Source organism: Nerophis ophidion, linkage group LG02 (assembly GCF_033978795.1).
Source record: "Nerophis ophidion isolate RoL-2023_Sa linkage group LG02, RoL_Noph_v1.0, whole genome shotgun sequence".
Classification (NCBI taxonomy): Eukaryota; Metazoa; Chordata; class Actinopteri; order Syngnathiformes; family Syngnathidae; genus Nerophis; species Nerophis ophidion.
Genome location: NC_084612.1, coordinates 3,496,367 through 3,508,462, shown reverse-complemented (window position 1 = coordinate 3,508,462; position 12,096 = coordinate 3,496,367). Strand labels below are relative to the sequence as shown.

The 12,096-nt window shown below is 41.8% G+C and overlaps 1 protein-coding gene across 1 annotated transcript in view; it reads left to right on the top strand.

Moving 5' to 3' along the window:
* Positions 1-970: 970 nt before the first annotated feature.
* Positions 971-12,096, top strand: part of LOC133569624 (synaptotagmin-4) — a 24,702-nt gene continuing 13,576 nt past the window's right edge. Inside the window, exons 1-2 of the mRNA XM_061922092.1 lie at positions 971-1,092; positions 6,591-7,540. Coding sequence (XP_061778076.1) covers positions 1,071-1,092; positions 6,591-7,540 — 972 coding nt within the window. The 5' untranslated portion in view covers positions 971-1,070. The remainder of the gene's footprint in view (positions 1,093-6,590; positions 7,541-12,096) is intronic.

Sequence of the window (12,096 nt, the reverse complement as noted above, 5' to 3'; positions counted from 1 at the left end):
TTTTAAAGGACCTACGGCAAAAACAAAAGCCAAATATCCTCTATAAGACAGGAATACTCTGCTGTTTTTAAAGGACCTACGGCAAAAACAAAAGCCAAATATCCTCTATAAGACAGGAATACTCTGCTGTTTTTAAGGACCTACGGCAAAAACAAAAGCCAAATATCCTCTATGAGACAGGAGTACTCTTCTGCTTTTAAGGACCTACGGCAAAAACAAAAGCCAAATACCCTCCATAAGACAGGAATACTCTGCTTTTTTTAAAGGACCTACGGCAAAAACAAAAGCCAAATATCCTCTATAAGACAGGAGTACTCTGCTGTTTTTAAGGACCGACGGCAAAAACAAAAGCCAAATACCCTCTATAAGAAGGGAATACTCTGCTGTTTTTAAGGATATATGGCAAAAACAAAAGCCAAAGATCCTCTATAAGAAAGGAATACTCTGCTCTTTTTAAGGACCTACAGCAAAAAACAAAAGCAAAAGATCCTCTATAAGACAGGAATACTCTGCTGTTTTTAAAGACCTACGGCAAAAACAAAAGCCAAATATCCTCTATAAGACAGGAATACTCTGCTGTTTTTAAGGACCTACGGCAAAAACAAAAGCCAAATATCCTCTATAAGACAGGAATACTCTGCTGTTTTTAAGGACCTACGGCAAAAACAAAAGCCAAATATCCTCTATAAGACAGGAATACTCTGCTGTTTTTAAAGACCCACACCCAAAGCGGGAGTCAAAAATCCTCTAAGTGACAAGAGTGCTGTGCTGTTTTTAGGAACATAAACAAAAAGCATGTACCTGCACAACACCATCCCAGGATGCTCTTGACTTTCACCCTTCATTGACCCTCACTAGCACACCTGCACAAGAGGAGAGATGAGTAATGTGAAGATGTTTGGGAATGAATGAAGAGGCGAAGACACATGGTGGCGGACACAGGAAGTGTGGATGCTGACTTGATGCACGTCGGTGCGGGGAGTAAACGCTCAGTGAGCCGCTGCGTGCGCACTAGTGAGCATGGTGCGCTCACTCTGACTCCTCGCGCTGCACACAAGCCCACCGCCGACATGTCGCAGTACGTCCTGGCAGGTAAGGACACGTCTCTTTTGGACATTTTTATGCCAACACAAATATTGAATGTTCTGCTTTCTTGACTTGTTCCCCGGGTCTTCGTTGCATGGCGGGATTACTTTGTGCTGCTCGAACACTTTGCTTGTGTCCCAAATGGAGTAGAAATAAATAAAATGTCATCCGAACTCTGGAAACAAGAATAATATATCAATAAAGAAACAATAAGTAATAATATGGTCTTCTTAAAACAGCCTTCAAAATCATGCCGATGCTTCACTTGCTTGTCATTGAGGGGATAGTGTCTCTGTGGTTGCCATGGTGACCCCGCATCACCTTCTGTCAGCGGTCCAAATATTGCTGGACCAGCCAGGACACCTGTCCTACGGGTCTTTACTCAGGCTTGAAAATATGTGGCCACGTCAAAGATCCTCTCCGTGACAGGAGTGTGCTGCGGTTTTTAAGGATCTGCGGCGAAAACACTGGTCCAAGCTCGTTTAACGGAGAGAAGAGTTTTATTGTTTTACTGAAACGCTGGTCAAAGATCCTGTATATAACATAAGATCTTTTCTGCTTTGGAAGCTCCACTGCAAAAATGCAAGTCAAAGAGCCTGTGTTTGATAAGAACGTTGCTGTTTTTAAGGATTTACTGTAAAAATACAAGTAAAAGATCCTCTATATGACAGGATCTTCCTGCTGGGACTTACTGTAAAAAACACCGGTCAAAGATCCTTCTGCTGTTTTTAGTAAACTACTGAAAGAACACTAATCAAACACCCAATACATGACAAAATGTTATGCAGGTTTTTAGGATCTACTGCAAAAACATTAGTCCAAGATCCTCGAAATGACAGGAGCGCTCTGCTTGACAGGCTGCAAAACTACCGGTCCAAGATCCTATATGAGAAGAGAGCTATGCAGTTTTCATGAATGTGCTAATAAACAAGAGCTAATCAAAAATTCTCTAAGTAACAGAAGCATCCTGCTGTTTTTAAGGAACTACTGCAAAAACATGAGTCAAAGATCTTTTATATGACAGAAGTATCCTGCTGTTTTTAAGGACCCACTGCATAAACACAGGTCAAAGATATTTTATACGACAGAAGCATCCTGCTGTTTTTAAGGACCCGCTGCAAAAACACATGTCAAAGATATTTCATATGACAGAAGCATCCTGCTGTTTTTAAGGATGCACTGCAAGAAAACACAAGTCAAAGATCTTTTATATGACAGAAGCATCTTGCTGTTTTTAAGGACCCACTGCAAAACCACATGTCAAAGATATTTTATACGACAGAAGCATCTTGCTGTTTTTAAGGACCCACTGCAAAAACACAAATAAAATATTTTTTTATATGACAGAAGCATCCTGCTGTGTTTAAGGACCCACTGAAAAACACACAAGTCAATGATCTTTTATATGACAGAAGCATCTTGCTGTTTTTAAGGACCCACTGCAAAAACACAAGTAAAATATTTTTTATATGACAGAAGCATCCTTCTGTTTTTAAGGACCCACTGCAGAAACACAGGTCAAAGATATTTTATAAGACAGAAGCATCCTGCTGTTTTAAGGACCCACTGCAAAAACACAAGTAAAATACATTTTTTATATGACAGAAGCATCCTTCTGTTTTTAAGGACCCACTGCAAAAACACAAGTAAAATATTTTTTATATGACAGAAGCATCCTTCTGTTTTTAAGGACCCACTGCAAAAAAACATAAGTCAATGATATTTTATACGACAGAAGCATCCTGCTTTTTTTAAGGACCCACTGCAAAAACACAGGTCAAAGATATTTTATATGCCAGAAGCATCCTGCTGTTTTTAAGGACCCACTGCAAAACACACAAGTAAAAAATATTTTATATGACAAAAGCATCCTGCTGTTTTTAAGGGCCCACTGCAAAAACAGAAATATTTTTTTATATGACAGAAGCATTGTGGTGTTTTTAAGGACCCACTGCAAAAATACAAGTCAAATATATGTTATATGACAGAAACATCTTGCTGTTTTTAAGGACCCACTGCAAAAACACAAATGAAATATATTTTTTATATGACGGAAGCATCCTGCTGTTTTTAAGGACCCACTGCAAAAACACAAATCAAAGATATCTTATATGACAGAAGCATCCTGCTGTTTTGAAGGACCCACTGCAAAAACACAAGTCAAAGATCTTTTATATGACAGAACCATCCTGCTGTTTTAAGGACCCACTGCAAAAACACAAGTCAAAGATCTTTTATATGACAGAACCATCCTGCTGTTTTTAAGGACCCACTGCAAAATCTCAAAGATCCTCCACAGGACATGAGCTCTCTCCGGCTATTAAAGAACGGCTGTACTGCTAAATGCCAGTCAAAGATCCTTTACTTGACGGAAGCACTCTGCTGTTTTTAAGGCTCTACTGCAAAAGCACTAGTAAAAGATCCCCTATACAAAAAGTATAGGGGATCAACTTTTTTGGGTAATACAGTGGTTGCCATGGTGACCCCGCATCTCCTTCTGGTGGACCAGCCAGGACACCCCTCCTCTCCCCCTGGGTGCCCCTGGTCATGCTAGAAAACAAGCGAAAACAAGAAATAATGCGTTTGCGACGTAACAGTTTGTTAGACTAGCTTTTATGCACTCTTTGATGCACTTGTACAAATAATAATTAAGATAAGATAAGATAAACTGCACAACTGTTACTTAGCGTTACTTTGGACAGGAGTCGGTTTAAAGGTGGGTGACAAAACCAAGGTTTCCAGAGTGCGAGCTGGATATTTACGAGTCCGCAGTTGTCTAAATCAAATCACACAAAAGTTTGGCACCAACAGGAAATTTGATGCCAGCGCGGCGTTGGCGTCTGAAGCTTGATGAATGCGAGTCTGTTTCCTGCGTGAGCTCTATTGACTCTAGTCTGTTCTGTTCCCAACCATAAAGAGTGGACGGTTAGAGCAGTATAGTTGCTCACTTCTACTTTATTGTCAACTTCAGTGCACTTACAATCCAAGTTGACTCACTTACACAAGCCCGCTTACTTCCTGTATTTTTATTTTTAACAAAAAATAAAATCAAAATATAAATGAAGCAAAATGAGAATTAATTAATGCCAGGCAATGCAAATTAAACAAAAAATAAAAGAGTAAAAATAACGGTTTGAATTGGTCCAGGTTATCGGGGACCGTTATTACTGACGGACAGGTGTCGCGGTGTGACTGCAGCCAGGCACGTAAGAAAACCCTCGTCTCCATGGCAACGTTTCTGTTGCTTTCATTCATTTGCCGCTTTTCCACTAATGCAGGGGTAGGCAACCCAGAATGTTGAAAGAGCCATTTTGGACCCAGATAACAAAAATTGTCTCGGTCTGGACTCAACATTCGCCGTGGAGTTTACAGTTACGGTAGTACAATTAGCCCCAAACGAGCTAACATCACGACAAACGTGTTACGCGACTCTCTGTCAGAGTATCAGCGCTGGGGTCCTGTGCACCACAGTTTTATATTGTCGCTCGATCCTTCGGCGGAGTGCTTCGGAAGCTACTGGAACGTCGTCTCCCCGGCCCCCGGGGAGGGAGAGAGTGAGAGACACACACACACAGTGACAGCGAGAGTGAGAGAGAGAGAGTGAGAGAGAGAGCAGGCGGGCGAGCAAGGGAGGGACGGAGGGAGGAAGAGCGCGTGCAGGTCTAGTGGAAAATCGGCAAAACGTTTGTCAGGTTCAAACACTGATGACACTATTAATCAGACAAGAAGCAAGGAACCAATATAGCTCATGAGGAGAACGCACGGCGCTGAACACTTAGTCACAGTCTCGCCCTACGCTCTAAGGTTCAGCTCCTGCGCCCCTCTTTTGATTCAGAGTTCCATAATCAACATCACTGAGGCCGCCTCTAAAAGGAGTGGTCACATATATTATGCAAAGCAGGTCCAGGACACACAGTACGTGACGGAATGGGCTAAGGGCCTTGTGATTTCACCTTGTCCCCGCTTCGTCTGCGATTTGCATTCTTACAGCATCTTCGTTGAGGTCCTTGAAGTCTCTGCTTCGTCTGCGTGCTGTCATCTTATCTTCGTTGAGGTCCTTGAAGTCTCTGCTTCATCTGCGTGCTGTCATTTTATCTTCGTTGAGGTCCTCGAAGTCTCTGCTTCGTCTGCGTGTTGTCATCTTACAGTATCTTCGTTGATGTCATTGAAGTCTCTGCTTCCTCTGCGTGCTGTCATCTTATCTTCATTGAGGTCCTTGAAGTCTCTGCTTCGTCTGCGTGTTGTCATCTTATCTTCGTTGAGGTCCTTGAAGTCTCTGCTTTGTCTGCGTGCTGTCATCTTATCTTCGTTGAGGTCCTTGAAGTCTCTGCTTCGTCTGCGTGCTGTCATCTTATCTTCGTTGAGGTCCTTGAAGTCTCTGCTTCCTCTGCGTGCTGTCATCTTATCTTCGTAGAGGTCCTTGAAGTCCCTGCTTTGTCTGCGTGTTATCATCTTACAGTATCTTCGTTGATGTCATTGAAGTCTCTGCTTCCTCTGCGTGCTGTCATCTTATCTCCGTTGAGGTCCTTGAAGTCTCTGCTTCGTCTGCGTGTTGTCATCTTATCTTCGTTGAGGTCCTTGAAGTCTCTGCTTTGTCTGCGTGCTGTCATCTTATCTTCGTTGAGGTCCTTGAAGTCTCTGCTTCATCTGCGGGCTGTCATCTTATCTTCGTTGAGGTCCTTGAAGTCTCTGCTTCGTCTGCGTGCTGTCATCTTATCTTCGTTGAGGTCCTTGAAGTCTCTGCTTCATCTGCGTGCTGTCATCTTATCTTCGTTGAGGTCCTTGAAGTCTCTGCTTCGTCTGCGTGCTGTCATCTTATCTTCGTTGAGGTCCTTGAAGTCTCTGCTTCGTCTGCGTGTTGTCATCTTATCCTCGTTGAGGTCCTTGAAGTCTCCGCTTCGTCTGCGTGCTGTCATCTTATCTTCGTTGAGGTCCTTGAAGTCTCTGCTTCGTCTGCGTGCTGTCATCTTATCTTCGGGGAGGTTCTTGAAGTCCTTGGCTGTTAGCGGGCTAAAACCAGGATAACATCTGTGGCAGAGGCCACCCCTCAGACAAGAAGTTTTGTCCTTGCATGGATTAGAAAAAGTCTAACTTGAGCACAATAGCTAATAACTAAAGCAACGGACTTTAAGCATCCTAAAGTTAGTGTGATAATACATACATAATTATTCTAACAACGTTTCTCTGCTTGCATCATGCAAGTGACGTCAATGTTTGGCCCTCGAGAGCCACATACCACACCGTGATTGGGAGATTCCTTCAGCTCCGCACACAATGCTGTCAAGCACCATTCATATAAAACTCGTAGGCCGCGCTAACATTAAACTTTCTTATTAAGGTGGGGGCCGCAAAATAGCGTCTCAATTACGGCTCGCGTGCCTGAGACCCCTGCTCTAAACGTTCCCCCCTGCAACATTTATCAATATGCTGGAGTATCAACGTAACAATCATATTGGAACAGTTAAGATGACTGATGTTGCGTAATCAAGTCTGCCGGTATCCAGTCCACCTGCAGGTCCTGCTGGCCGTGCTCCTGGCCGTCGTCTGCTACTGCCTGGTGCTCGCCGTCCTTCTCTGCTGCCGCCGGAAGAAGGCCCCGCCCTCAGAGGACGCGGAGGAGTCCGGCGCCTTCCCTCGTCTTGGAGAGCGGGTCACCGTGACCTTGACCCCGGCGTTGTGCACCCGGCCCGTCAGGCAGCAGTACGAAGAGCTGGACGGGGACGTGCTGGACTTCACGTCCTCTAAGAGCAGCTCTTCCCCATCTGAGGACGACCTCAGCGATCTGCCCTTTGACCCCTGCCCCACCAGGTCTGTCAGTCTCTCCCCCGAGAGTTTGTCCCCACTGCGCCGCCTCAGTTCTCCGGTTTTTCCATCCGGGTCCCGGGGAAGCTCCAGTCCCAGCCGGGCATCTATGCCGTCCCTCACTAAGCTGGTCCCCAAATCCCGCTGGACCAGGGGTCGGCGCAGCACCGTGAGCGGGGAAACTCTGGCGACCACGCAGCACGGGGCGCCCTCGCCATCACAGTACGGCTCCACGGCGTCCTCCGTCCCCGCCAAGGCCGCCCGCTTGCTGCACTTCTCCCTGCTCTACTCTGCATCCGGCACCCTAGTGGTCAATATCCTGGGACTGTCAGGGGCCGGGCGGGGGCGCAGCAGCAGGGTGTCGGTGCGGGCCAGCCTCCCGCCCGTCTGCCCCGGGCCTCAGCGGGTGGTCTCCCGACGCCGCAGCCTCAACCCGGAGATGCATAGCCAGAGCTTGGTCCTGCAAGTAGGCTCTGTGGACGAGCTGCGGGGGTGCACGCTGAGACTGGACGTCTATGGCCGCGACTTCTCCGGCCTGAGAGAGGTGGCGCTGGGGGCGGTGGAGCTGCCCTGTCAGCACCTGGACTGGAACCCAGACACCACAGAGACCTGCACCCGCCAGCTCAGCCCACCAAAAACCAAACTCAAGAAGGTAACGTCTGTCTTTTCGCGCTGTCCTGCTTTTTAAGGACCTAATGCAAAAACCCCTGTCAAAGATCCTCTTAGTTCTGCTGTTTTTAGGAATCTAATGTAAAAATGCCGGTAAAGATCTCCTATTAGACATAATTACTCTGCTGTTTTTAAGGACCCCCTGCAAAAACGTTATTCAAAGATCTTTTATGTGACAGAAACATAATTGCTGAAATTAGTAATCTGCCCCAAAAATGACAGTCAAGGAGCCTCTATTCGTAATGCTGTTTTTAGGAATCTGATGTAAAAAAAAAATGCCAGTTAATTACTCTGCTGTTTTTAGGGACCCCCTGCAAAAAGTTATTCAAAGATCTTCAATATGACAGAAACAGAATTCCTAAAATTGGGAATCGGGTGTAAATTGAGTCAAAGATCCTCTATAAGACATAATTACTCTGTTGTTTTAGGGACCAACTGCAAAATTGTTAATCAAAGATCTTCAATATGACAGAAACAGAATTGCTGAAATTGGGAATCTGCCCTTAAAATTTTAGTCAAAGTCCTCCATTCATAGTGTTGATTTTAGGTATCTGCTGTAAAAAATGCCAGTCAGAGATCTTCTATTTGTACTGCTGTTTTTAGGAATCTGATGTAAAAATGCCAGTCAAAGATCCTCTGTAAGACATGATCCACTAGAAAAACGTTATTCAATGATCTTCTATATGACAGAAACAGAATCGCTGAAATTGGAAATCTGATGTAAAAATGCCAGTCAAAGATCCTCTACAAGACAGAATTACTCTACTGTTTTTAGGCACCCACTGCAAAATTGTTAGTCAAAGATCTTCAATATGACAGACACAGAATTACTGAAATTAGGAATCTGCCCGGAAATTTCTGTCAAAAATCCACTATTCATACTGCTGATTTTAGAAATCTGCTGTAAAAAAAAAATGCCTGCAAAAGATCCTCTATTTTTCTGGCTGTTTTTAGGAATCTGATGTAAAAATGCCAGTCAAAGATCCTCTGTAAGACATAATCAACTAGAAAAACGTTATTCAATGATCTTCTATATGACAGAAACAGAATCGCTGAAATTGGAATTCTGATGTAAAAATGCCAGTCAAAGATCCTCTATAAGACAGAATTACTCTACTGTTTTTTGGCACCCACTGCAAAATTGTTAGTCAAAGATCTTCAATATGACAGACACAGAATTACTGAAATTAGGAATCTGCCCGGAAATTTCTGTCAAAAATCCTCTATTCATACTGTTGATTTTAGAAATCTGCTGTAAAAAAATGCCTGTCAAAGATCCTCTATTTGTATGGCTGTTTTTAGGAATCTGATGTAAAAATGCCAGTCAAAGATCCTCTGTAAGACATAATCAACTAGAAAAATGTTATTCAATGATCTTCTATATGACAGAAACAGAATCGCTGAAATTGGAAATCTGATGTAAAAATGCCAGTCAAAGATCCTCTATAAGACAGAATTACTCTACTGTTTTTAGGCACCCACTGAAAAATTGTTAGTCAAAGATCTTCAATATGACAGACACAGAATTACTGAAATTAGGAATCTGCCCGGAAATTTCTGTCAAAAATCCTCTATTCATACTGCTGATTTTAGAAATCTGCTGTAAAAAAAAAAAATGCCTGCCAAAGATCCTCTATTTTTCTGGCTGTTTTTAGGAATCTGATGTAAAAATGCCAGTCAAAGATCCTCTGTAAGACATAATCAACTAGAAAAACGTTATTCAATGATCTTCTATATGACAGAAACAGAATCGCTGAAATTGGAATTCTGATGTAAAAATGCCAGTCAAAGATCCTCTATAAGACAGAATTACTCTACTGTTTTTTGGCACCCACTGCAAAATTGTTAGTCAAAGATCTTCAATATGACAGACACAGAATTACTGAAATTAGGAATCTGCCCGGAAATTTCTGTCAAAAATCCTCTATTCATACTGTTGATTTTAGAAATCTGCTGTAAAAAAATGCCTGTCAAAGATCCTCTATTTGTATGGCTGTTTTTAGGAATCTGATGTAAAAATGCCAGTCAAAGATCCTCTGTAAGACATAATTACTCTGCTGTTTTTAGGGACTCACTGGAAAAACATTGTTTCATTATCTTCTATATGACAGAAACAGAATTGCTGAAATTGGAAATCTGATGTAAAAATGCCAGTCAAAGATCCTCTATAAGACAGAATTACTCCGCTGCTTTTAGGCACCCAATGCAAAATTGTTAGTCAATGATCTTCAATATGACAGAAACACAATTGCTGAAATTAGGAATCTGGCCCGTAAAATGCCAGTCAAAAATCCTCTATTCGTATTGGTGTTTTTAGAAATCTGATGTGAAAATTCCAGTCAAAGATCCTCTGTAACCGTGATCCCCAACCTTTTTGTAGCTGCGGACCGGTCAACGATTGATAATTTGTTTTTGTTTTTGTTTTTTTGTTTGTCATGAAAAAGGGAGTTTTTTTTTGATTGGTGCATTAATTGTAGGTGTATCTTGTGTTTTTTATGTTGATTTAATTTTAAAAAAAATAATAATAAATAAAATACAATTTTAAATAAAAATGGTTGGGGACCATTGCTCTGTAAGACATAATTACTTTGCGATTTTTAGGGTCCCACTGCAAAAACAATAACAACAGCAATTATGCTATTTAAAACACAAATGTCCGCTGCAGTAGACATTTGTTTTTGCTCTGGTTCCTTTATCGGAGTACCATATTTTGTAAAATAAATAAATAAAACAATAATGATAATAAAATAAAAACAAATAATTTAAGTTACAATAACTAAAAAAATATGTTATACTAAAAACAAACATCCAGTGCAGAGGACTTTACTTTTTGCTATATTTCCTTTATGTATTTTGTAAAAAAAATATAAAAAAATAAAAAATAATAATAAAATAAAGAATAATAGTAACAAAACAACAATTTTTTTATGCTAAACTTTTTTTTTTGTCCTTTACCCCCCAAAATTTAATAAATGATAGTAACGATGATAACAACAACAACAGCAATCCTGTTATGCTAAACATGTACTGAAATAGACTTTTTTTTTTTTTTTGCTACATATATTTTATCAGACTTATTTGTTTTGTACAAATAAATAAATACAATAAATATTAATAGTAACAATAACAACATCAATTATGCTATGCAAAACACAAATGTCCACTGCAGTTGACACCTGTTTTTGCTCTGGTTCCTTTATCGGAGTAACATATTTTGTACAATAAAATAAAAATAATAATAATAATACAATTAAAATAAATAATGTAAGTAACAATACCTGCAACAATTCTGTTATACTAAACACAAATGTCCATTTGGACACCAAATGCAACAAAATGTCGCTCACACAAGCTTTTAACCAAATTCTGCCAGTAAAATAGCTGTTGCACGGAAGCACCCGTGACCTTTGACCTCTCAAATGAACAAAAATGGCCAAGTCTTACCAAGAAGCGCACATTATTCACATATTAAATGTCATGTGTTACATTTAACAATACATCCATCCATCCATTTCCTACCGTTTATTCCTTTTGGGGTCGCGCTAGTGCCTATCTCAGCTACAATCGGGCGGAAGGCAGGGCACACCCTGGACAAGACGCCACCTCATCGCAGGGCCATTTTGCAGAGCCATAAAGCTTTCTTCCTCTTATGTAACATTCATGTTATATTTATGGACGTCGAGTGACGACGTGCTTTACGCGCCCACGCCGTTATTGCGCAAGTCGGCCTTGTCAACCGTGAGTTTGTGTGCGACGCATCCATGCATCCATTCATCCATTCATCAATCAATCAATCAATGTTTACTTATATAGCCCTAAATCACTAGTGTCTCAAAGGGCTGCACAAACCACCACGACATCCTCGGTAGGCCCACATAAGGGCAAGGAAAACTCACACCCAGTGGGACATTGGTGACAATAATGACCCAGTGGGACGTCGGTGACAATGATGACTATGAGAACCTTAGAGAGGAGGAAAGCAATGGATGTCGAGCGGATCTAACATGATACTGTGAAAGTTCAATCCACAATGGATCCAATAATTTCTGAGCTCTAGTTTCTTCTGTAAACCACAGGGTGCGCTTTTTTGGAGCCTTTTTTATCTTTAGCGGTGCTATGTTATCAATGGTTTCGCGCAGGGCGTCGTTAAAGTTGTTAGTGAGGTTATCAATAGAGCCCACATACTTTGGGAATGGTGCCATTACCGAGGGCAGTAGGTCAGCAAGAGTTGTCGTTGTGGCTGTATTAATGTTGCGGCTGCTATAGCAGTTATTATTATTATTAGTTTGACGAACATGCGTCTGAACCTCGAATTTTATAAGGTAATGATCAGACAATACTTTAGTATACGGGAGTATCGTAACTTTGGAAACGGTGATGCCCCTGACAAGCACTAGGTCTATCGTATTACCGTTGCGATGCGTGGGTTCATTTATTATTTGTGTAAGACCACAGCTATCAATTACAGTCTGGAGCGCTACGCACGGTGGGTCCGATGGGGTATTCATATGGATATTAAAGTCCCCCATTATGATTATA